The 24,051-nt window shown below is 38.3% G+C and overlaps 1 protein-coding gene across 1 annotated transcript in view; it reads right to left on the bottom strand.

The window, feature by feature from the left end:
• Positions 1 to 24,051, bottom strand: part of PTPRN2 (protein tyrosine phosphatase receptor type N2) — a 1,146,107-nt gene that overhangs the window by 665,363 nt on the left and 456,693 nt on the right. The window contains exon 11 of the mRNA XM_089694046.1: positions 21,929 to 22,008. Coding sequence (XP_089550172.1) covers positions 21,929 to 22,008 — 80 coding nt within the window. The remainder of the gene's footprint in view (positions 1 to 21,928; positions 22,009 to 24,051) is intronic.

Raw genomic sequence — 24,051 nt, forward strand, 5'->3', positions numbered from 1 at the left:
TGTCAATGACTGACATCCGTGACATATACTTGGAATCACACAGAATATTAATTAAAGATTCAATGAGTTTGTGCATGTTTATGTACATGTACATATGGCCAGATTCGTTTTGTGCCATTTAGGTGACTGTTGTATTATGCACAATACCATACCCTGCCCACTGAATTATAAATACTTTACTCCCAATTATCATGCTGTAATATTGTCTTCCTGAACTGTCTCCAGCTGGGTAAGATTAGCATAGCTCTCATAAACTGACGGCTGTGACCTTTTTTCCCAAAAAATGCTTGTCAGAAATGTAAAAGCCATTACCTGGCTGTACAGGAAACAAGTAATGTTACATAGCTGCATCTTTTTACCTCCTCAATTAATGACAACCCTTAGTGCTCATATTGTGACATTATCTCTGGATAGGAATTAGTAGGTTTTTTCCATGTGTCAACATATTAACATATTAAACTATAGTTTACACCACTGAGAATATTTTTAGGGATAATTTAACAAGTCACTATTTAAAGTTACTTTAAAAATAAATAGCACAACACATTAACATGTACAGGGATGGCATGAAAGCCCCGATCATTTGACTCCTGAATTGGTGATTACCAAACTTGTGATTTCCCAAAAAATCTGGTTGGGTTTATAAACATGGACAAACTTTGGGCCAGGCATAAAAATAACCATCCAAATATATGGAATTTGCTTCTAGTTCTCTGTTCTTAAACTCCTATACAGACAGGTGCATTTTGTTTCAATTAGTTCTTCGGACAAAAATTTGATTTTCAGCACTTCAGATGTATAGGAATCTCCGAATGGACAAAGTAACAAATGAAAAAAAAAGTTATAATGAAATTTACGAATGCATTAGTTTCCTTAATTTCATTCAATGATGTCATATGATGCAATAATAGTTCACGCCTGTGGGGAATTAAATTTTTAAATTTGTTTGATAGCTTGGATTCAGATAACGAATGGATCTGAATATCATTCCTACTGGATGCTCATTAAATTGGATGCACATGACGCCAGTCGATATTGTCCAATCAGCTCATGCCATTTCTCTTGGTGGGTTTGATTAGTGTCCGAAAATATCAAACCCTTTTGATTTGATAATATACTCAATATATAGCAATCGTCCGTAAAAACTACAAAATTTGTTTAATCCACCCAGACCAACAAATATGCGAAACAAATGCCGAAGATATGGAATTAATTCGTAAACGAAAACAAATCGGGTAAATATAACGAATATGAGGAAACAAAATTCTTCAATGAACAAATGCATCAGAAATTAAACGGAAAATTCTGGCGTGCACATGTCTATAAGGCTACCAATGTAGCCTTACCTCCCTGAAACAGCTATTTGGATTCTCAACATCTCAGATTAAGGGCGTAGGCTCAGTGCTAGACAGTATGTCACCAAACATGCCGTCATATCAACAGTCTCTGCTCTGTGCTAACACTGGGAATCTCAAATAACAAAGTATTTTTGTCATGTAATCTGACAGCACCATTGACAACTGACAGTTATATTAGTGTTTTGTGTTATCACTGACCTAGGGCAGGAGATAACACAGTATTAACAGTATAAAAGTAGGAATTCATATTGTTACAAATATAAAACTATGTCAAGTTCTCATTTTTAGAAGGATCTGAAACGGGTCAACTCAAGGCCTCTTTCACACAGACGTCAGCTTGCATAAGAGCAATGTGAACAGTAAGCTTTCACAAAGCAATTGCAGAGCTTTCAGCCAGCTTTGTTGAAGCTTTTAAAGTACCATTCAGCTCCAGTTTGTAAATTCTGAACACAGACCCCAATGGAAGTGCTGACTGCCACTTTAAACAACCTGCTAGCAGGCTTCAGCACTTCTTGAAGCTTGTTGAAAGCCTGCTGAAGCCTGCTAGCTGCTTGCTTAAAGTAGCAGTCAGCCCTCCCATTGGGATCTGCATTTAGCATTCACAAACTGGTGTTGAATGGTAGTTAAAAAGCTTCAACAAAGATTGCTGAAGGTTCTGTAAATGCTCTCTCGAAGCTTGCTGTTTACACTTCTCTTACACAACCTGAAGCCTGTGTAAAACAGGCTTTAGTGAAAACAATCTTCAGTATGTTTTAAAACCTAGCTTTTTATGTACAACTTCTATTTGTATATGTACTGTATATGCATGTGTAGATTTCTGCTGTTTACATATGCAGGCTCAACTTACAGGCTGTGTCTTGTTCTACTTAGTTTATTCTTGAAGTACTGGCGTAACTCGGTTTACGAACGCCTCGGTTAACGGAATTTTCGGTTTATGAAAGAAAATTCATTGAAAATAATGGCTCAATTTACACATTTTTTTCACAATACGAATGGATTAATTGGTTTTCAATGCTTTTAAAAAATTTTTTTAATCATGTCCCTGTACAATACTATGCATTTAAAGTGCACTTTATAAAGAGTTTTGAACAGATAAGACTTTTTTTTTACTTTTTTCTGACCTCCGGAACAAATTAATTGGTTTTCAATTCATTTACAAATTTTTTTTAATCATGTCCCTTTATGCCTTTAAAGTGCACTTTAAAAAGAGTTTTGAACATGTAAAACTTTTTTGGACTTTTTTCTGACCTCTGGAACGTATTAATTGGTTTTCAATGCATTTACAAATTAATTTTTAATCATGTCCCTGTACAGTATTGATGGCTTTAAAGTGCACTTTATAAAAAGTTTTGAACAGATAAAAGACTATTCTTTTTACATTTTTCTGACCTCCGGAACGGATTAATTGGTTTTCAATGCATTCCTGCGTTTCGGTTTACGAATCTTTTGCAATACAAAAAGTCCCGCAGAACAAATTAAATTCAAAAACCGAGGTACGCCTGTATTCACCAGACACTGTATCAGGGACTGCTAGAATAACTAGGTAGCAGCTAGTGTGAGAATTCCAGTTAGAGGAGTATCTGGTAAGGCAAGTAAAGCTATGGTTGTAGGTAATTCTAATAAGAAGAAAACCTAGAACTAGAGTTGAACCTAGTGTTGGTCTGTGTCCATTGTGGACATGTAAGATGGGCAGGAGGAACGCTGTCTTTGAGGATTGCAAGTGGAAGAAATGGGATAACCTGAAGGTCAGATCCCAAGAAACACTCTTGGGATCTTCCCCAGAGCCAATGAAAGTGGGAATGGACTCCAGGGATGCAATGCACAGGTTTGCAATGCTCAACTCCACAATTGGATAGAAAATGGAGTAGCAAAGCAGAGTCAGAGTCAGGAACAAGCCAGGAATCAAAACCAGAGAATCAGCCACCAAATTAGATACTGGAACAAGAGCTAAACGAGAGTCCAGTATCAAGCCAGTAGAGCAATCAGTCCAATCCAAAAGAAGATAATATACAAGTGCTCAAAGCAAGGTCTAAGTTCAGAAGCTTGGATGAATCTGGAAGCAAGCACAGGGTCAACGGCAATGTGGGTCATTAATAAACTATCTAAACACTCCAAAGACATACTGGGAGGTTAATTGGCTCCTGTCTAAACTGGCCCTAGTATGTGTATGTATGAATGTGAGTTAGGGACCTTAGATTGTACAGCCCTTGAGGATTAGGGACTGATGTCAATGTACAATATATATGTAAAGCGCTGCGTAAATTGACGGCGCTATATAAGTACCTGTAATAATAATAATATTATCTAGCAACATGCGTTAAAGAAATAGTAAACCCAAAAGCAAACATTTATTATATTGGAGCTTACCAATTCTTAGATGTGATGACTGCATACATTTTCTTTTTTAGGCTTTCTTTCCTTTATTTTCATATGGTGATCCAGCCAGTAAGTCTATTGTTCTTCAAAAGATCAAGCTCTCCAGCAAATATAGCAGTTGTAGTGTTAAGACTAACCATTTACCACTGACAGGGGTGCTTACAATGATCAGCTTTACTCTTGTAAAACATTTATCCCGAATGAAAATAAAAACTATTGCTTTATCTACTTGTGTAACTGCAGTGTGAGCTGGAGTTTGGCTTCAATTTGTTTGTGTTTCTAAATCTGCTAGTACATCTAACACTCCCTTCAGTCCAGACTTATATGACAATTCTGGTGTCTAAAGGTGCCCCTGCGCTCCTTCATCCAGAGTGGGGGCACTCTAATACAGGAGGTGTGTTACTGTCCAGATCACCAGGAGAAAACAAAGGTAAATAAACCTAAAAAAGAAAAATAATTCAGCCATCACAATTAAGGATTAAAAAAGCTGCAATAAATTACATTTTTGGTTTTGGGTTTATTACCGCTTTAAGGATTCTTATATACTGCCACCCAGAGGCATTCATGTCAAATGTAATTTACCCTAATAACACCCACTTTTGGCCAATGAGTTAACCTTACAAACTATAAGGAGCTTTGCTATGAAAACCACTCACTGAGCATGACATACGAAGGCATTATCCTGTCAATCTATGTACAGAGGGAAAGGAGGAGAGGAAATTATCTCACTAGAGAATTCCTCCTCCAGTAGGAATGAAGCTGTGGTAGCCCTGAAAATGGTTGCTAGTTTTCCCCAGATATAGGCAGAGAATTAGTGTCTGATATATGCTGATTGTAGAGCAGTTATGTCAAAGGAAAGGGAAATCTGAAGTAAATAATGATACAGATGAAAAATCCTTGACTTCCACTTAAAGATATTATAGTGTTAACTCAAAATCAAAATCATGAAAGTCCTTCAGAGAGTACAATTATAAGTTGTCCCTGACAACTACAACCTTGAGCAGAAAGAGCTACACGTCTTTGTAGCAATAAGAACATGTGTAGTCATCGAGATGATTGCTTCGTTGCAAATTATGCTTGTAATGATACGTCTTAATATTGATTCTGCGGACAGCAGACTGACTGGATTAATTGACCCATTTATCTCCTGCCTATCCAGTTACCTAAGATCAATTCCAAGGTCTCCAAATTAAAACCACATATATAAAATGGAACCATATTAGAAAATAGCCAACATCCTTCATGTACTATATGTTTTGAAAGCTTTCAAAAGCAAATCAATAAAATGCACATGCCACTGGAAAGACAGGGACAATTTAGTGGAACCAGAAGATGTTTTAATGAAACAAAAACAGGTATTGTAGTTGTACAATGGTTATACAATTTACATTATTGCTCTATGCATTGAACAACAATTTGAAGCAAACCTCTTACTTCACAAGAGAAGTCCCTATATGATCTCCTACCAGAGAGAATGCTAGGCAGGCAATAGATGGAGCAAATTTCTTTTCTGCAACAGCGGGTTGCAGGAAAAAAAATTGCTTAACTCCCCCATAAACACAAACAGTGTTGACGTGAATGCCTCCCATGCAGTCGTGTTCCTGCCCACCGCTGGGACAACACAGTGATTATTGCTAGTGGCTACAACAGCAGCTAGTAACAATTGCATGTAAAATCCAGAAGGCTGGTTGTACCCAAGTTGATCAATCAATCAACTTGTCTACATTCAGCCTGCCCATACCATGGTTCGAATCTCAACTGGTCCCTGCTGGTTTCAAACCGTCTATGGCTGGCTTTAGTAGATGTATTTATTGTTTCCTGCCATACCATCTGCTGAAGCAGGGTTAATAACCTGTATAGCACAAATCAGATGCTCAGAGCTGTGTAACTATGAAGAGGGACTAGGGCCAGATTTTAGCCTAGGCCACATAGGCCAAGGCCTAGGGCACCACAGGGACCAGGGGTGACACTTTGCCACCCGCACTTTTAAATCCGTGGTCAAAATTATATCTGGGGTTCCAGAGCCACTATTACAAAAATCAAATTGCCACCTTCAGGGAAGTGTTGTCAGAAGCATGTCATCACCGTTAATGCTGCTTGCAAACTACTGCCCAGGTATTCTCTACAGTAGGACCTCCATCCTTCATGCCAGCAGCATGTGTGTAGTGAATTTAAACAAAGGGCATGTTTCTGGTTGTATCAATTGATTGCAAAGGATAAAGAGCAAAAAGAAATACATGTTGAAGCAATATCTTATTAAAATCTTCACCTCGAAGATTCCCATATGCTCTATAGAAAGCACAAAAGGTAAGCTTAGGTGTTCTTTTTATGTTCAAACACTGCATGACAAGCTACAGAGATCTTAAAGAGACATTAGTGATATCTTTTTTATCCAAAAATAATCCATACACATCTACTAGTTAATGGCCCTGTAATCTAGTTTTCATGATATAATTTCTTATTGTGTTTTTCTGCCTCCTTGTAACATCCTCAATGAGTTCCTTTCCCCCCTTACTTCCATTTGTTTGGAATAAACAGTGCATGATAGTTGTGATCACGTGCACTGCTCTATGCATACTACGAATCCCATAGTCCCTAGTCCATCTTGGGAGAGAGCAAGACAGGGTTGCTACATTCCTACCTACAGTGGGACCATGGAGAACAAATGTAGCCACCCTCTAGCAGGAATTCAGATCACAGCAGCAAAATAAATAAATAAATACAAATTTGGATATTTGGAGGAGAGAGCATTATAAGGTAGTTTGTGAGTTGAGAATACATACTTTAAAATTTTTTTTTTAACCCGGCATGTATTAGCAATATAGGTTCCCCAATGTCACATCATAAATATGATCCAATATATGAATTAAAATAAATGTTTGTTGTGCAAATACAGAAGAAGTAACATTGACATTTCTTTAAATATATTATTTTCTTAATGTTACAATTGGCATAAGGAAAAGTCATAAGCGTCTGACCATTGGGTAGAAAGAGTAACAACATACTACATGCCTCACATATATAAGTACCTTTGGTTTTATAACAGCCTGAAAAAATACTCTGATCATAGTGACTGCAGGTTATCTTGACTCTTATGGACAAGGTGCTGCAAACTCTAAACACTGGACCAGAAGAGACCACTTTAGAGATCATCTTTTCATAATCAGTGCCAATGTTTTCTCAAAAGACTACATAATTCAATATGTTGATGAGAAAACACAGTAATGATTCTCTCTGTTTTATATGTGACTGAGGTCTACCTTTCTCTTAAAAAACACAAATTTTGTACAGTTTAGAGAAACCCTAAGATACAGTCCACCTGGGATATTATGGACCACTAAATATTAGGACCACCATATTAGCTTTCCATGTTCAGGTTGGTGTTCCCCAGCATGGATTTTCTGTACAAGGAGGTAGGCAGACTACTCTCTGCAGTTGTTTCAATTAATGATGTCCAGAAATATGATCTCTTTTCGTGTCAAAAGCCAAAGTAAATTTCAAATTCTATGAGTTATCACTCACAATCTTAACAAACTCTTGCAACATTTCTGTGGTTCCATTCCAGAAGAGGAGGGTTATCATCTATGTACCTGTGCCACGATACAGATATATATATATATAAGTCCTCTGTCTTGAAAACCTCTCTCTCCCATTCCCTCAAGAACAGGTTTGCATGCAATGAGGCACAAGCAGTCCCCATGGCAGCAAGGGCATTTGGATGAAAATATCTTCCCACAAACAGCAACACACTATGAGTAAGTAAAAATCATAATAATTTGGACAAGAACCTATTATGGTCATGTTGAGGTATATCGCGTTCACCTAAGAAAAGTTCAATCCTTGACAACCCAAGGTCATTTGGATTGATGTATCAATAAATCTTGCATATAGAATGAGGTGTTTCCACATGCTCCTGCAGAAAGGTGTCAAATAGATGCCTATACTTTCAGTTAGAGTTTTTATGTTCTTTTTGAAGAGCGTAGACCTATTTAAGTTGGATGTAAAACTTACAGTATATAAATACAAACATCTGACAAGAGCCTAAAAAGGCTCTAGAATCCCATTCAAAAAGAGTGATCCCAAGAAAACTTTTACAAAACAAACCTAATGAGGATAATATAACGAGAACCATTACTAGTTTCCCATCAACACATTGAATTATATAGTATTCTGTGAAAACACTGTCATTGGTTATAAAAAAGGATGGGTTATTTTTATAAATCTACCATTGATGTTTTGACACATCTGCCCAAAAGTGACAAGATAATACAGACGCTACATTGTATTTAGGTACAGTATGTGGTGAACGTTCTATGTGCCCATTTCTGGACACAGGTCCACCAACATTTCTGTTCAAAGGTCATATAATTATTGCATGTTATTATGGTAAAGGAATAAGTTCCAGGTCAAGCATGGGTTCAAGACTAACCCAATCCATTCATCACAGTTTATTAACATGGTGAACGAATGCATGGTTTTGCCACCATAGTAACCAACTACCAATAATGCAATTCTGGTCTTTGAACTTAGGTCAGGTGGCACGCTATTCTTTCTCCATTCTCTTATATTGCTAAAGTGGTCATAGCCCATAGATTGACACAGAGGATTTGGCAGAATTATTTCAGTACACAGTGAGTCACTTTCTGCAAAAGGAGGATCTTGGTCACATGCAAGAATTCCTCATTTCAGATGTTGACGGTAAGGAATAGAAGACCATAGAGGGAGAGGACATTAAACAGGGAGCAGCAAGAGGCAGTGATGTTACTGCAGCTTAATGCCAAGCAGGCTCCAGCAGTGGGGAGAATGGGTAAGAGAAATTGTCAGACTGTACATGATTGCCAGCAATTAGAGGGGGGGAAGTTGGGAAGAAGCAGCTTCACGGAGATCTGCAGTCTATCTTTTTTAACACATCTACTGCTGACATGACCATTGTGGTCTGCAGCCTCTGCCAGCAGCCTATCAGACGTGGTGAAACTACCAGTAATTTGGATGCCACATGCATGAGGGGACACATGAATCTGCACCACAACATATGGTAGGAGCAGCACCTCAATTATACTATGCGGCAGCAAAATGCCAGCAAGCTGTTGAGGCATAATGCTTAGTAGGGTCAAGTGTAAGCCACTCTTCAGCAGCATCCTTTAGTAAGTGCCTATTCCACAGCATCTGAAGTGGAAGAAAAAAAATGTACCTAATGCCAAGGGTCTCAATTCTAGCTTTGGCACATCTGCTATACTCCTACAGCCTCCTATTGAATGTTTATGGCCTGTACTACACCACACCTGGAGGTAGCAAGATGCCAATATTTGTTTCAGCTTGAAAGCAGATGGATGTTTGACTTATGGATACATTGTTCTTCTGGTATCAATTTTGCTATTTTTTATGATTATATAACACCCCCACTTCCCAGTACTTATAACTTTTTTTTTTTAGCCTGATGTGTGCCCATAGTCATGGTTCCCTTCACCTTAGGTATCATAGGTCACCTCATGCTGATGTGATTGGTGTAGGCACTGCCACATTGCTTCCCGTTATATGTAGCTGTGAATTAAAATGAGTGGTGACTTTTTCCGATGTTTGTGCTGGGTATTTTTAAAAGTGTACCATTTTTAATGGCAACATCACGTTGGTGAAACGTATTAGCAGGACGTGTAAATTCCAAGGACCTTTTTCCTATTTTGCTAGCGTTATGCATGAACTTTTGATGATTGCACTGCACAAACACCACGCTATCAGCTTAAGTACATTATGGGCTCTGCTAAAATCTAATTCTATTTGATTCAATTGCCATTAAGAAACAACCTACCTTATGGATGAAATAAAGTTCCTGAGATCATACCTCATATGAGCACATGCATTCTTTAAAAAAAAAAAAAAATTTTATGGATACTGCCTTTTGCTTATACATGCAGATTTGTGGAAATAGGCATGTGTGAAAAATCTCACCAGTGGATATCCATTAAACTTTAACAATACATGTCCCTGGAGAATTATGAACATTTCTCCTGTCATGTTACTATTCATATATATATTTGGAAGGATGTTTTCAAAAACACAAAAATCACAGAGTGTGCATGGACTATGATATAGTGTATTGGACACGGCAAATAACAGGACTGAAATTGGTAGTAAACACTGATGTTGGTATCAATGACTATTACATCCAAATAAGGCGGATCTAATATATCATTAAGAATTCCTGTAGGCATCAATATTTATAGGAGCACTGGGAAATTGCCTCTAAAGGGATACTCTCAGTATTTATTCAATTGGATCAATATTACATGATCTTTGATACATGCTTGTCATGTAGGAATCTCATATACAAAATACTGCGCTTCCCCCAAATAAGTTAATTAATAAACAAGCAAACCAACCACCCCAATAAAAACCAAATAAATAAAAAGGAAAAACTTCATATACTTTGATATACAATTTATTTCATAAACTAAGATATATTAACAAAATCTCATACAGAAAATATATCACTAAATAAATCACTGCAAACAATAATTAAAACAATATAAAATAAAGAAGAGACACTTTATATAGTGCACAAAACCTTCTAAATACATAGAGTGCAATTTCATAAAAAACTGTATCGTTTATTGTTCGTAATCTCATATCTGTCTGAAGTCTTTGTGTATTCATTTTGACACTCCCAATACTATTGACTATTTGGTTATAAATATGACACCACGGAGGGGATATTGTATTGATATCACATAGATATGGAGATCTTATGTTCTTTCTAGCCCTGATGAAGGGGGCAGTTTTGAACCCCAAAACATGTTGGCTTCTTTTGAGATTGTACCCCTGACTTTTTTAAAGTTGTATCTGGACATCTTAGCTGTGGTGTGGCATTCAATTTCAATTTTTGCTTAGTTATACTACAAGTCAAGGATACTGTGGAGATCCTCTGGGGTGTAGAGGAATCCTGCCAAGTAATCAGATCATTTACATCAACATCAATACTTTAAGATAACAATACCAACGAGATAACCCTACAGGTCCAGCATTATCTTTTCACTTTCCTCAACCTTACACTGATTTAGTCATTTTTGTAACAAGTCAAACAAACCAATTTAGTAATTCTGAGCCACTTGGTTGCACCTTGAAGCTTGTTAGGTACTACCACTTTAAATGGTGTGTGGAAGCCTGTACACTTGTCAAAAAGACACTGATATAGTTTATGGACTTGCAACCATTTAGGTGTATCAACTCATTATCTGAAATTTTACTAAATGTACAGTATACAACTGGTTTGTGCAGTAAATTAAGTTTATTTTTGTTATTTCATATTTATTTATGATTGTTGATTGGAGTGATTTATGTATTTATGTGGAGAATGCATTTTGTGCATTAGATTTTGTAAATATCTCTTGAGACATTAATGAAATGTATGGGAATTTATGAAATTGCACTATATGTTTATAACTGGTTTGAGCACTATATGAAATGTATCCTTTTTTATATATTTTTTTCTTATGGATTTGATTATTTATTTAGTTATTGGTTGATTGACTGATTTACTTATTGTATTGCATTTTATGTATGAGATTTTCTTAATGTCTTTTGGGAGATTTATACAGTCACTATTGGGTAGAGGGATACTGAAGATGAGCGCAGAATGTAGCTAGTTTACTCATGTAGGAATACCAAGCACTGTGCTCTTACGTGGTATTCAAAGGAAACCAAGCTTGCAATATAAGCACACAAATAGTACAGACATAACTGGTGAAGGTAAAAAATATGCAGTGAATCAGTGGACACATACTTCATATAGAATAACTGGATGCATGCGTCATTTTAAATAGTTCAATACATTCTTTACAATTCTTTTTCTTGCAAGTATTTGACTTTATAATTTGCTAATTGAATTTTGAATGTGATGATTATTACTTTTATAGGGAAGCAGACAATGCGTATAACCTTGGAGACTGTGGTTTACATATAGTTTGCAGTTGAAAATCAATAGTCCTGAAGTCCGCCACCTTTTTAATGTGTGTGCAATTGTATGTGTTTGTGCATACTTGCACTATAAAATATATTATTATTTTATATTCTATTGGTAACTGGATTAGTTTCTGGTTATGTCATTACAGTACTGATAATGTCCCTACTGACATGTCTGTCTTGTGTCAGTATGGTACTGATTATGCCTCTGTGAACATGTTTTTGCCAGTACAGTACTGTTTGTGTCTCTATTGGGTTTTCCTGTTGTTTCAGTCCTATATGTATGTTGCCTCTGCAGAGTTGTTGGTTATGATTTGGTTTTGGTTAATCTTCTGTAAGTATGATTATGATTTTGCTATTGTTACAATATGATAAGTCTTGGTAAATTAGTTTTTGTGCTGTAAACTGTGTACTTGTTGGGGGGATGAAGTACAAGGTTGCTGGCCTGAGATGGGTGGAGAAGTGGGGGGTATAAGTCCAGCCCTGAAAGGGAAATATGCTTTTATGACATCTCTCCTACATGTACTGTATTGCATAATGACATGTATATAAGTAACTATTGTATATTATTTTGACTTAGTGTTATGGATTTGGAAGACACTTTTTGGGTAGGTTCAATAACTACTTACTATTCAGTGAACAGCAGGTTATGCTTCAAAAGGCGAGGTGACCCAAAAGTGATAGAACAGATACAGTATGGTGGACTGAATCACCCTCTGGATTCTTTTATCTATTTAGGTACCTGCCTAGCCATAGTCCATAACCCTTGTACTACCTGTGTTGGTTTCTCACTTCTGCTTTGGTAATCCTGTTCCCAGGCGCTCCCACTCCTGCATTCTCCATGATACAAAATTCATGAAATATCCAAGTAGAGTGGAACTCCTCACAACAGTTGTGAGAACTTCACAGATCTTAGACTTTTTGATTTATACTCTAGAAGTATATCTAGAAGCAACTGAAATATCCATATTTGGTTCAGTAACCCTTCAAAAAGAAATCTGTACTAAATAGATAAATTAATAAGAACTTGTTGTGATGATTACACTCTCAGTCTCACTCTGTGCAAAGATTTTTCAGCTTGTGGAATATCATTCTAAGCACCAGTGGGCTGAGAATGACCATCACTGGGAAAGATCAATTTAACAGTTAACTCTTTACACACACACAACAGCCACCATCACGTGTTTTAATGGAAACATGCACCATTCACAGCATCCATTGTTGCAATTCTGACCTTTAAAAAATGTCTGTATCACTTGCTGGCAACCCCAGACAGAAATGTAACAAGGTTTGCTCTACAGTAGCTTCTTCAAAGTTCTTAATTTATAGCTAGAGCATTCAGGAGATTTAATTTAACGCCTTTTATATATTATTTTAATAAAAGAGAAAAGAAGATCGGTGCAATAAATATTTACAGAAAAAACATTACAAAACAGAAATAAGCAACAGTAAAATAAACATTTTTGAAAGTGTAAAAATGCTTAAGAAGAGTCTGCCCAGTCTCGGTACAGTGCAAAGTTTGAACTGACCACTGATTGATTACTTGAAGATTAAAACAAATCTGATATGGCAAGATCACTGGACCTCTAAACGTGATTCCCAGTTATTTTTAGTACTTCGGAAGGTTGATTGATAGCTTGCAGCTGCTAATGTAGCTATCTTTTCTTGTCCCTTGGAGGGTTGTTACAGAATTAATTCCACCCAATCAAAAGGTTATAGGGATACATTGTAGGTGTGTTGGAGTATTTTATTATGCCCAGCAGACATGCCCATAATGAAAAGTACCCTATGTACATTTCCATATGACTAGGTTTCACAATATATTTATCAGTATTAAATTATGATTTCTTAGATACCAAGTATGATATAGATCGGATGATCTTTCTATTAGCAGGTCTAATGTGTCTTCTGGACCTTGTATTATATGCATGTTTGGTATCTGAGTGATATCTAAAATTAGTGTGACCACTTAACAGGAAGGTTACTCCAGTAGGAGTAATGGAATATGAATGAAAGTTGAGAATTTGAGATGTATGAGAATTCATTTATAGGTCAATATCACAGATATTCCTTAAACTGCACTCCAGACCATTTACCTGACAGTTTAGGATAGGGCAATATTAGAAGACCCTTGAAGACCCTGGATAGTTGAGGTTGACATAATCTCTGCATTCCTCCTAGCTGGACAGTGTTTTGTCAAATATGTCACTTTTATGACTGTCTAGCATAGACAGCAGATTTTAATCTCAACAACGTTTGAATTTTAGAAAATAGGATATTTATAAAGCTACAAAGGTGTCATTTATCAAACATTCACTGCAGGTTAATCCCAATCCTAACCTTGGTGTATGTGTTCAAAATTACAGTGATTGATTAACATGTAGTGAATGGCAAATGGCCCGTTCACTGCTTTATAAATATGCCCCTAAATTACAGACAATTGGAACAGTCGAACACTCAGTAGGTACACATTTGCCAGTGAACTACATGGCACTGCCATTCACACACAACTACGTATTAATTTTATAGCAGAAGAGCATTTAGTACACTTCAATAGGCACTATCAATCAAACAGCTATCTGACTAAGGTCAGAAAAATGCACTTTAGTTACCATAACCTGAGTTTCAAGTAATCCATTTTAGCATTTTATTCAGCAGGCCCTCAAGTGTGCTTATGGGCATGTTTTCAGCTTCTTGTCATAAGATTTTGTGTGACTTCCCTATATCTATTTATTTGTAAGACACCCGGGAGATGGTAAGCCTGCGCATTCACACAGATCAGCAAAAGGTGTTTTTAGAAAACTACATAACTGGGAACAAGGCATTCATGTGTGCCTAGGTGAACAATAGATTACCAGGACACGTAGGCTAAAGTTGGCCATATATGTGGCAATTTGACAGATTGATTTAACTTGCAATTCTATTTTTTGTTGAAGTTGCAAAGCAATCAAAGACATCATAAGGAGATGGTAAAGAAATTGCCCTAATTTAAACCAGTAGAAAAAATAGATTTGTTTGGGTGAAATGATTACTCTATTTTTTTCCGTATTCAATTCGAATTTTCAATCTACTATATTGAAGCTATAATTATTTTGCCCAATTTCAACTTTAGAATCAAACAAATGTATTTATTACAACGCTGTGAAAGGCCTCCCTCCTCCCCACTGCTGCCTGTGTTGCTTCCAGTTCCTCCAGGGAGCCCAGGACCACTGTAAGTGGCCTGGACAACTTCACACAAAGGAGATGGAGGAACATCCATTCCCCTATCTCCTCTGTGACCAGTGAACCCGGAAGTCACAATAATTTAATCACTTCAGGTTCCAGAGATGTAATTTACAGCTGTTACAGAGGTATCACCATGAATGTCAGGGAAAGGGCGACAATTCTATGGCCATAATTCATGATTAGCTCTAAACTGATAACTTGTAAGAGCCACCTATGAACAATTTTTGGTACCATACTTTGACACCATTTCCCAGGCATGTGCAATTTTAAATATTGGCATGTTAGGCATCTATTAACCTGTCACAAAATTATCTTTTATATTTTACTAGAAATTATTATTCTGTGTTCGTGTGCACTAACATTAATTTCGGGATATTTTCCTGAAAATGTTCATTTGATTGGCTGCGCAAATACTATATGACATAAAAAATTGCGAAAGCCAATATTTTATTCTCCAGTGCCTCTGTTTTCAGAAAATATATTATATTTTAGGGTTCTAAGTAATTTTCTAGCAAAAAATGCTGATTTTAGTATGTGTGTAAATATAAAAAAATTTACCTCGAACAGCAGGCTGTTAATTTCTGAAGATTACTTGTGATTGTATGTTCAAGTCCCATTGGACAGAAAATTTAAATGGCCTACAAATTGTACATGTATGTCCAGCTTTTGCCCCCCATTTCAAGGTTAAAGTTTTAATCTGAAATGTACCTTTTAGTAAAGCTGAAAGGATTATATTCAGTTTGACTTTACTGCAATTAATCGCTTTAAAAATCTGCCATGATTATGTCATTGCTTTTCTTCCACTATTTTAATTATGTTGCACAAATACAATTAATAGAGTATCGCGTTTTCAGGATTATTTAACATTTAGAATTTTATTCAGCAATAATATTTCCGATTTCTCACTTGGACTTTTTCACAACCTACAGCAATGTATCATTTTAAACTTTAGTACAATAAATGGCCAAAATAAAATATAAGGCTGTCAATCTGAATTGTAAAAGACTTGAAAATGTATCCCATTATTTTGTTATTGTGTTCTCTTCCCTAGAGGAGAGAAATTTTCAGGTCTAAGGGTAGCTGTGTAACTGGACAGGGCATCAATCCTCCCTCCACAGCTGTTTGACAATGACGCTAACAAATAGATTGGGGACTTTCATTCTCCTCGTTCCAGTTAGATGGATGAATAAAAGTTCCAAAAACTCCTCCAGCACCTATGACTGATCTGGGAAGGATCCACTCAAAAAGCTTGTTTCAGTCCTTAAAGCCCAACTTTAGGTTTTTTTTTGGAGCAAGCTGACTGAACCTTCACTGACAAATGTTCCTGCTGGGAGCACTGTATAAACTCTATGTAGAATCAGATCTATACACTTTACATACACTTTACAGTGTTTTGCTCTGGCAGTGGGATGGAGACTTCCTGTCCTATTCTCGGATCAAAACTGAATCAGGCTGGGTGCTGCTCAGCCTTTCCCAGGAATCTTTGCAATTCATCAATGAATACAAGGCTTCCTCTGATTGGTGAATATCGGGATGTTATCTGCCTGCCTCTCTGCCTCAGCCAATCAAAGGAAGCCCTGTATTCACTGTTGAAAAACAATGCCAACATTTTGTCCCAGAAGCAGGGTGTGAAAGTCCCCATTCTGCTGCCAGAACTTTGCCCTGTATATTTTGGGGTTGATTTAGTAAAGGCACATAGACTGTGTAGTTTGCAGTTCCACCCTGGAAGGGCAACTGCTCCAGAGCTTAGAAAATAAAGGGTTCCATTATCCAATCATGTGTCAGCAAAACTGCTAATTTTTCATTTTCGTTGCATATGATTGTTTACTCTTTGCAAAGTAAAGCTTTGCCTCATTCACTAAGCTCTGGAGCAAATGCCCTGCAACTGCACTAGCTGATGCTACAAACAGTTTATACAGTGCTCCTAGCAGGCACATCTGTTAGTAAAGAATATAGTCCATTTGGATCAACTTAGTCCAAACTAACTATTTAAAATCCCCAGAAACCTTGAATTAGGTTTTAAATGTGGTAGCTGCATTCAATTTCTTGCCAAACATCCAGTAAACCTCTTTCCTGAAATCTCAAATGATGTTATTGGACTTCACATTTCCCTTATGCGAGTTAGGATGTGTTTTGTAAACCTCCTATCCTTGAGTGTCACTCTACAACTGGAAGGGTATTACTGACAGGTACAGCAAATGAAAATAAAAGAAAAAAAGCAGAAAACGCAGAAAAATAATGGGGCTGGTAAGCTGCAATATAATTTTGCTTTTGGGTTCGGCTACGCTTTAAATTATTTGCCAGAAACTGTTCTTAGGTAACAGAAGGATAAAGGAGCCAGTTACAGTTTACTCCAGGACGTATGTAATTTTGGTCTTAAAACCAATTAAGGTCAAATTGCAGGTCAGAAAGTAGTGAGAATACTTGTATTGTGTCTGCCAGAAAAGTTTTTAAAGCAAAACTCCAAGATAGGCAAAAAAAATCACATATTAGAACACCACCCTACACTAAACAATTAAAATATTTGTGAAATTCCTTACCATTGAAGAGAAAAGACTAACTGAAGTTTCAGGAAGTCATCTCTGTAATTCAAAAGATAACAGTATATGCACTGTCAAGGAGGTGGTGTAACAGAGGGGATTGCATCATATCCTCTCCTCTCTCTCTGCGGTAAAAGGAAACTACAGTTCCCATCAACCTACGGGAATTGCACTGAAAGTGGGCGGGTCCGAAAAGCTTAAAGCACATATAGTAATGCTCCTCAAGCCTGGTAAGACACACATACTTGGGTGAACTACTGCCCTATTTCACTACTCAACAAAGACATTAAAATCCTAACAAAGACCCTGGCTACTAGATTGAACCACATAATAACAAAAGGTAATTCAAGTGAGCTTTGTGCCCCATCGTCAAGCTTTCCATAACATACACTGAACAATTTTGGTTAGTCACTTCGCCCATCACCGTTCCCAGGAACTGATGCTCCTTTCACTAGATATGAAAAAAGCATTTGGTACTCTATCTTAGATGTACTTACACCTGGCCCTACAACGTTGGAGATTAGGAGACAACTTTTTGAAGTGGATTTCTGCTTTATATAGCGTTCCGTCAGCAACAGTTCAGTATCATGGCATACAATCCACTCATTTCTCCACACGTGGAGGAACCCGCTAGGGGTGCCCGCTTTCCCCTCTTCTCTTTATACACTTGAACCCCTGGCCACTCATATCAGTCTTCATTCTGACATCAAGGGCCTGGAACTGGCTGGGATTTAGCATAAAACCACTCTTTTTGCAGATGATATTTTGCTATACTTGGCTTCACCACACATCTCTCTCCCCAATTTACAGATACTTCTCACGCACTTTGTGCAACTCTCGGGCTTGCGCATGAACCATTCAAAATCCTCGGCGATGAATGTTTTATTATCTCAGTGGCCCGGGCTCGCATTCAAGCTCAATTTGCTTTTCAATGGACTCGCACAATGCCGTACTTGGTGGTAGTCCTAACTCCCACTTATGATTCTCTTTACCAGACTAATTTTCCACTGCTATTCCGTCAGCTTTGGTCATTGCTTTCCTCCTGGAATAACCATGTCCTTGGCCTGGTTTGCGCAAGCTCACACTATCAAAATGTCATATTTGCCAAAATTACTCTATCCTTTCTAAATCCTTCCAATTCACATACATTCCCATATTCTACGCATACTACAGAGACAAATATTGAATTTCATTTGGGAATTGGGGTGCTCCAGGCTGTCTCTCCATCTACTCTTTTGCCCTAGAATTTGCGGTGGTTTGGGGATGCTCAAATCACGCCTCTGATACAATACTTCTCAGGGCACAACCAACTACTCTGAGCTATGCTGGAATTTTTAGAGGTACATCCAACCTCACTGTCCTCCAACATTTGGCTCCCTCCATCTAAATATCTTAATCCAATTCTGACCCATACACTAAAGATATGGGACTCTTGTAAGTACTCAGCTGGCCTCATATCTTCTCACCTGCCCCTGTTACAGATATTTGACTGTCCTATGTTTACCCCAAGGGAGTCAGGAATATACTCAATGCTGACTGCGAAACCTTTGCGTACCTTTGCACAATTTAAAGAACACTACACGACTCCTTCAAACGAGTTGTTTCGCTACCTACAGATATGTCACTTTATTGGACCTCTAATACGCCATGCCACCTCTCCAAGAACTCTGACCAGTTTTGAATCTCTTTGAAAATCATCTCCTACTACCAGGGGAGCCCTTTTATTTACAAAGCCCTTTGAAACCATGTTTCTGAATCCCTATCCGCATACTGCGCCAAATGGGAAAAAGATCTACAAGAAAAATTTACACTAGAAGACTGGGTGCCAATCTGGCAAACAGTTGTGAAATGCTCCCACAATATACAGGCCCTAAAAAATTCTTATAAGGTTCTCTCCTATTGGTATTTCACCCCAGCACGTATAGCAAATTATGTCCCAGGCTATGGTGCCTCTTGTTTCAGAGGATGTAAGGCCGAAGGCACCATGTACCACATACGGTGGTCTTGCCCAGTGGCCCGCCAACTGTGGATACATGTCTATACCATGATCTATTCGGTAAAACAGTTCAACCTATGGATAAACCCAGAAGAAGCCCTCTTTTTAAATGGATTACAGAGGCTACCCGGAGCTCTTGCACTTTAATTGCGTTCATCATTATGGCCACAAAACAGACCATAGCTTGTGCATGGAGGACACCATGTCTTCAATTTGGTTTAATCCAGAATCCAAGGTTTTCTTGTTAACAAAAAATGGATGGCAATATTGGAAGACAAACATGATAAGTTTCTCTTTATCTGGCAACCCTACTTCACCTTTGACCTCTGCACGCCAGATTCCCCTCTTCCTCCTGAAATAATTTTTCCCCTTCCTACCCCTTCAAAGGGCAGGAGGGCAACTGCTGTCGCCCCGTGGTGAACCCCCCTTTTTTTCCTTCCCCCATTCCCCATCTCTCCTTTTTCTGTTCTTTCTTTCACTCTTTCTGTGTCACTGTTTGGTGTGACTTACAAGAGCGCCCCTTTAACCTGCAACTCTGGGGCTTTTTTCCTTTCTCAGGAGATTTCTTTTCATTACTGGGACTAGATAATTTTTTGCAACACTCAAACATTTCTTTTTAAATTGTTCTAACCTTACATTCATATTTCCAAATCTACAAATTTGTAAGTTTGTCTCCTTTTTTTTACTATTGTTTGTTGACGTACATCATAGGCAGCAGATTGCATGATCTTTCTCCACACATGAATCAGCATAATCTTTGGTCAATACCATGTTGTCAACATATGGTTTATGATCCCTCCATGTTTGTTTTACTGTTACTGCTATCTAATTAGCCCCTGTGTGGGCCCACACCTTAATCACATACAGGGGTGGACTGACAACTCATGGGGCCCCTGGGCAATAGGGGATTATGGAGCCCGTGTCCTTGCCCAAACTCAAAAAAACCTTTGAAAAAGGTACCAGGGGCATCTCATGGGGCCCCCTACTGACCCCTGATCACATACTACATGAATCTATTTCATTTGCCACATTTGTGTCATATTTTATGGTCATACCTTATAGAGTCACCGTTGTAAAGTACTCTTTCAATAAAGCTCTTTAGAAACCAGAAAGTGGGCGGGTACACTAGGCTTGTATATGCTGAATGTGTTAGAGAGGCTCGGTCCGCCCACCACTGCAAGTGGAGCTGAATTATATCACTGCTTCCTGAAGAAGTAACTACAGAAGAGATGTGTCAAGACTGGTGGCTGGGGGAATAGGAGGCATAGCAGCCACTGGTCTTACAAATAGGAAACCAACTAGAATTAACAGTTTGATTTGAAAATGAATAGGCTATTTCAGAGAAACTACTGGGTGAACCAGGAGATGGTAGGAAATCAGCAGCAAGGACATGTAAAGACATTTTTGGCCAGAGTTCTGCTTTAACTGCAGATCAAATCTCTACCATTCTCTGTAGATTCTCAGATTTTAGTGAATTTGTATAGACTGTCGGATTTCAGTAAATTAAGTACTCTGGGGGGGGCATTTAATAAAACTGGAGTGTGCATTATCTGGTGCAGCTCTGCATAGAAACCAATCTGCTTCCAGGTTTTAATATCAAAGCTTAATAGAACAAGTTGAAGTTAGAAGCTCACTGGCTACCATGCACAGCTGCACCAGATTCTGGGTGGGCCAGTTTTAGTAAATCTCCCCTTATGTTTGTGGTAGACGATACATTCATGCCTTTTGCATCACCATAGTTCCTGAATCTCCAGCTATCCAAATGCAATCTCCTATGAAAGGTTATATTTGCAGACGTGCTTGCTTGCCTGGATAGACCTTTTGCAAAAAGTGAACTTATTCTCTATTTCTACATTAGTGATAAATATGATATTGAAAGGCAATGCAGCAAAGTAGAAAAAAATGAATTAAAAAACAGCAAACATAAAGAGTAGTTGGTATCGTGCAAAAATAAGGCTTGGACTCCATTACTGTACAGACCACTACTATACGGCCGTTGTACACTCTTTGTTTCCCCACAGTCAGCCTTTTTGCAGAATGCTGCCAGGCCATCCTGACTTGCTGCTAATACCACTCATCAAGTGATTATCAGTAAATGGGAAGGCCAGCATGGTGACCCCTTGGTGCTTCCCTTAAAAGATACATGCACTTTCAGAGACTTCTTTGGAGCCAAATGTCTCCTGTAATGACAGTCCAATAGAAGTCTATGAGGTTGGAATGTGCAGGTATTATCCACAGAGCCAATGAAATATTTCCATTTTGTTTCAAAACTTCCATAAAATGCTGATTGGCTGATTGACATTTCACACATGTCAAAGTCTAACTTAAAACATTTTCATACATATTGGTATATTATTTTGTAGAATTTTGTAACAATTTTTGTAAGACTGAACTACAGCTTAAAATGCAAGATTAAAAATAACTAAACAAGTTAGTCGGATATGGTCATCAGTATATAAAATGAAGACTGACAGTACCTGCTGCGTCTGCCACACGATCTGTTGTCAAATTCTGGGTATTGGGGCGTACTTGAAACACCACTGCTGATCCTGACACACTGCAACAGTCAAAAGTAAAACAAATTAATATTTTAAGAAATTGAACATAGGTGACCCACAGATGTTTTCTTTGTAAACATATTTAAACATCACGAAGACACATTCCCACACACGTATTAAAAGTGACCACAAAAACAGCCTACACCAGAAAAACTACCACATGTTCTGTGTTTCCAGTGTAGGCTGTTTTCATTCACACAATCATGATCACTCTACATCCGTCTCCTGCACATTCTATTCGCCATCATTTGCTCCACTCTCTTCTCCTGGAAACATTGCCTGCCATCATTTGCTCCACTCTCTTCTCTTGGAAATATTGCCCGCCATCATTTGCTTCACACTCTTCTCTTGCATTTACTGGCCACGTTTGTACATTTCTCCTGGATATACATCCTGCAGTTATTTGCTCCACACTTTTCTCCTGCACAACCTGTTAACCTTCATACCCTCTGTAGCCCTCTCCAGCACATAATGCTCATCCTCACACTTTCTGCACTCCTCTCCTGCACAATCTACTCACCCTCATACTCTCCACACTCTTCTGCTACATCTACTAGGTTGAGCGCTACAGCTTAAGAGAACATTGCAGCTTAGTTCCATCCTCCTCACCAACCGCTCCACATCTGCCTCCCCCCTCTGCCAATCCCTTCATTGGCTCCCGATTGCCCAGCGCATCAAATTCAAACTGCTAACTCTGACCTACAAAGCCATTCACAATGCCGCCCCAAACTACATAACTGACCTGATACCCAAATACTACCCTACCCGTGCCCTCCGCTCCTCACAGGACCTCCTACTCTCTAGCTCCCTGGTCTCCTCCTCCCACGCCCCATTGCAGGACTTCTCCAGGACTTCCCCCATCCTCTGGAACTCCCTACCTTAATCCATCAGACTGTCGCCTACCCTCCTCACCTTCAGGCACACCCTGAAAACCCTCCTCTTCAGGGAAGCCTACCCCAACCTCACCTAACACCCGACCTCGCCTAACAACTAACCTCCTCCACTCCTCCCGCCACTCCATCCCCCACAGCCATCTCCTCCTGTGCCACCTTTCCCTCCCTCTTAGATTGTAAGCTCGAAAGAGCAGGGCCCTCGAACCCCTCGTGTATTGTATTGTTACTGTCTTGTCTCATGTTCTGTCCCCCTTGCTACTGTACAGCGCTGAGCATACCCTTTGGCGCTATATAAATACTGTATAATAATAATAATCCTCTCCATTAAATGGCCTGATGAAGACTAGGCCCATCCAGGTCCTACCCCTTGTAATGCACCTTTTACCATTCACCTACGAAACAGCCTGCTTCATCCTAAGTCTTCTCTGTGTGTGTTTGTTTCCCACCTGTTGTTTTGTCATTGACTTACATCCTGCTCTAAATGATGACCTTTAGTTTATTGTTTTAACATTGCCTCAAGATGCTATGTTTTGCCCAAAGTTATGCTAATAATTTTCAAGATTCATAACCTTGACAAGAAGTCTTCTGCTGGTCCTTACAAGACTTCTCTAGGTCGAGGAAAATGTATTTTACTGTCTATTTACTGTCTATTATGCGAGATCAGCGTGCGCTGAATGGTTATACTATGACACCAGTTACAACAGTAAACATCAGAAATATAAGAAGTGACTTTAGATAGCTGTAGATATCAGCGCAACTACATCTTTATTATTCCATTTATTGACAGATTTACACACACACTTTTCTCTCTACAGACACTTGGGCAGAATAATGCAATAAACACAGCAATACGAACTATGAACAGGCACCTAAGTTGCCATAGCAACAACATTTGGGTTAGGAATTGTCATGACCGTCGTAAACGCATCAAATCAGAAACTCACAGGAGAGGGAGGTCCGTGTGGTATGATTAGGAGAAATCAAAAAGAGATTGAAAGGAAGGCTGTGTGATCACAATCTAAACCACAAAACACCACATCAAGCAAAAAAGGCATTTTAGAGGAAGCTAAGGCAAGGCCTACTTTGATTTAAATTAATAGAGAATGCTATAAAAGAATCTGTACAAAAACTTGCCAGTTCAAAAGAAAG

The sequence above is a fragment of the Staurois parvus genome, unplaced genomic scaffold, assembly GCF_062004578.1.
Source record: "Staurois parvus isolate SC_StPar_1 unplaced genomic scaffold, SC_StPar_1.0 ptg000005l, whole genome shotgun sequence".
Taxonomy (NCBI): Eukaryota; Metazoa; Chordata; class Amphibia; order Anura; family Ranidae; genus Staurois; species Staurois parvus.